The 1,836-nt window shown below is 58.1% G+C and overlaps 1 protein-coding gene across 1 annotated transcript; it reads left to right on the top strand.

Annotated features, from left to right (window-relative positions):
- Positions 1-210: 210 nt before the first annotated feature.
- On the top strand, positions 211-1,575 carry GJA8 (gap junction protein alpha 8). Its single transcript, XM_029230557.1, has one exon. The coding sequence runs from the start codon at positions 211-213 to the stop codon at positions 1,573-1,575; it is 1,365 nt and encodes a 454-aa protein (XP_029086390.1).
- The last annotated feature ends 261 nt before the right edge of the window (positions 1,576-1,836 follow it).

Genomic DNA, 1,836 nt, shown 5'->3' with positions numbered 1-1,836 from the left:
GAAACCAGTGGAAGCAGATTCTTTTATGCTTCTTTCGTTCCCTAATACTAGTCTGCACAGAGGAAGCACTCAGTACATGCTGTTTACACTGTTGACCTTGCCAGTCACTCAGGAAGGAGAGGTACCCTGAGAGTTAGCAAAGAGAGGCTGATTCGAGATTGCATTGTAGCGGCTCAGCTTTGCCTTCTCCTTCCTCCAGGTGGGTGAGACATGGGCGACTGGAGTTTCCTGGGGAACATCCTGGAGGAGGTGAATGAGCACTCCACGGTCATCGGCCGCGTGTGGCTCACGGTGCTTTTCATCTTCCGGATCCTCATCCTTGGCACGGCCGCAGAGCTCGTGTGGGGGGATGAGCAGTCCGACTTCGTGTGCAACACCCAGCAGCCAGGCTGCGAGAATGTCTGCTACGACGAGGCCTTCCCCATCTCCCACATCCGCCTCTGGGTCCTGCAGATCATCTTCGTCTCCACGCCGTCGCTGGTGTACGTGGGGCACGCGGTGCACCACATCCGCATGGAGGAGAAGCGCAAGGAGCGCGCAGCCGAGGAGCTGTGCCAGCAGTCGCCGGGCAACGGCGGCAGCGAGAGGTCGCCCGTCCCAGCGGACCAGGGCAGCATCAAGAAGGGCAGCAGCAGCAGCAAAGGCACCAAGTTCCGGCTGGAGGGGACCGTGCTGAGGACCTACGTCTGCCACATCATCTTCAAGACCCTCTTTGAAGTGGGCTTCATTGTGGGCCACTACTTCCTGTACGGTTTCCGGATCCTGCCTCTCTATCGCTGCAGCAGGTGGCCCTGCCCCAACGTGGTGGACTGCTTTGTGTCACGGCCCACCGAGAAAACCATATTCATCCTGTTCATGCTGGCCATGGCCTCTGTGTCCCTCCTCCTCAATATTCTGGAGGTGAGTTACCTGGGCCTGAAGAGAATCCGATCGGCCTTCAAGAAGCCAGTGGAGCAGCCACTGGGGGAGATTCCTGAGAAGTCCCTCCACTCCATTGCTGTCTCCTCCATCCAGAAGGCCAAGGGCTACCAGCTCCTCGAAGAAGAGAAAATCGTGTCCCATTATTTCCCTTTTACTGAGGTTGGGATGGTGGAGGCCAGCCCACTTTCTGCCAAGCCTTTCAGTCAATTCGAGGAGAAGATGGGCACCGGGCCCCTAGGGGACTTGTCCAGGGCCTACCAAGAGACACTGCCTTCCTACGCTCAGGTGGGAGCCCAGGAGGGGGAGGGGCAAGGGGAGGGGGAGGGGGAGGGGGAGGGGCAGCCTGCGGAGGCGGGAGCAGAACCGGAGGTGGAAGCAGAACCAGAGGTGGGAGAGAACAGGCAGGAGGCAGAGAGAGTGAGCACGGAAGGCCAGGAGACCCTGGCCGTGCTGGAGGGGGAGAAAATGGAGACCCCCGAAGTGGGGAAGGAGGTTGAGAAACAAGAGCTGACGCCTGAGAAGGTATCAAAGCAGGGGCTGCCGCCTGAGAAGGCACCTTCACTGTGTCCGGAGCTGCCTGGGGATGACACCAGACCCCTGAGCAGGCTGAGCAAAGCCAGCAGCCGGGCCAGGTCAGACGATCTAACGGTATGAAGCAGTGCCAAAGGAAAAAAGAAAAGAAAACACCCGAGCTAACCTATGGCAAGATGAAACCTAAAGTTGCCAACATGCTTTGAGTCTTCTGTCCCTCCCCTCACACCCACCCTGGTTGGACAGGCACTGCGGTAGAACCGTGCATGCCGTACAACTAGGAAACTGCCTTTCCCGTATATAAAGGCTATCCAGATGAACCCACTGTCCCGTCAAAGTTCCCAGTCTCATGACTGCCCTGCCCCTCTATGCCACAGGGAATTC

Source organism: Monodon monoceros, unplaced genomic scaffold (assembly GCF_005190385.1).
Source record: "Monodon monoceros isolate NGI ecotype Baffin Bay Population unplaced genomic scaffold, NGI_Narwhal_1 Super_Scaffold_18, whole genome shotgun sequence".
NCBI lineage: Eukaryota > Metazoa > Chordata > Mammalia > Artiodactyla > Monodontidae > Monodon > Monodon monoceros.
This window is presented reverse-complemented; position numbering and strand designations above follow the sequence as displayed.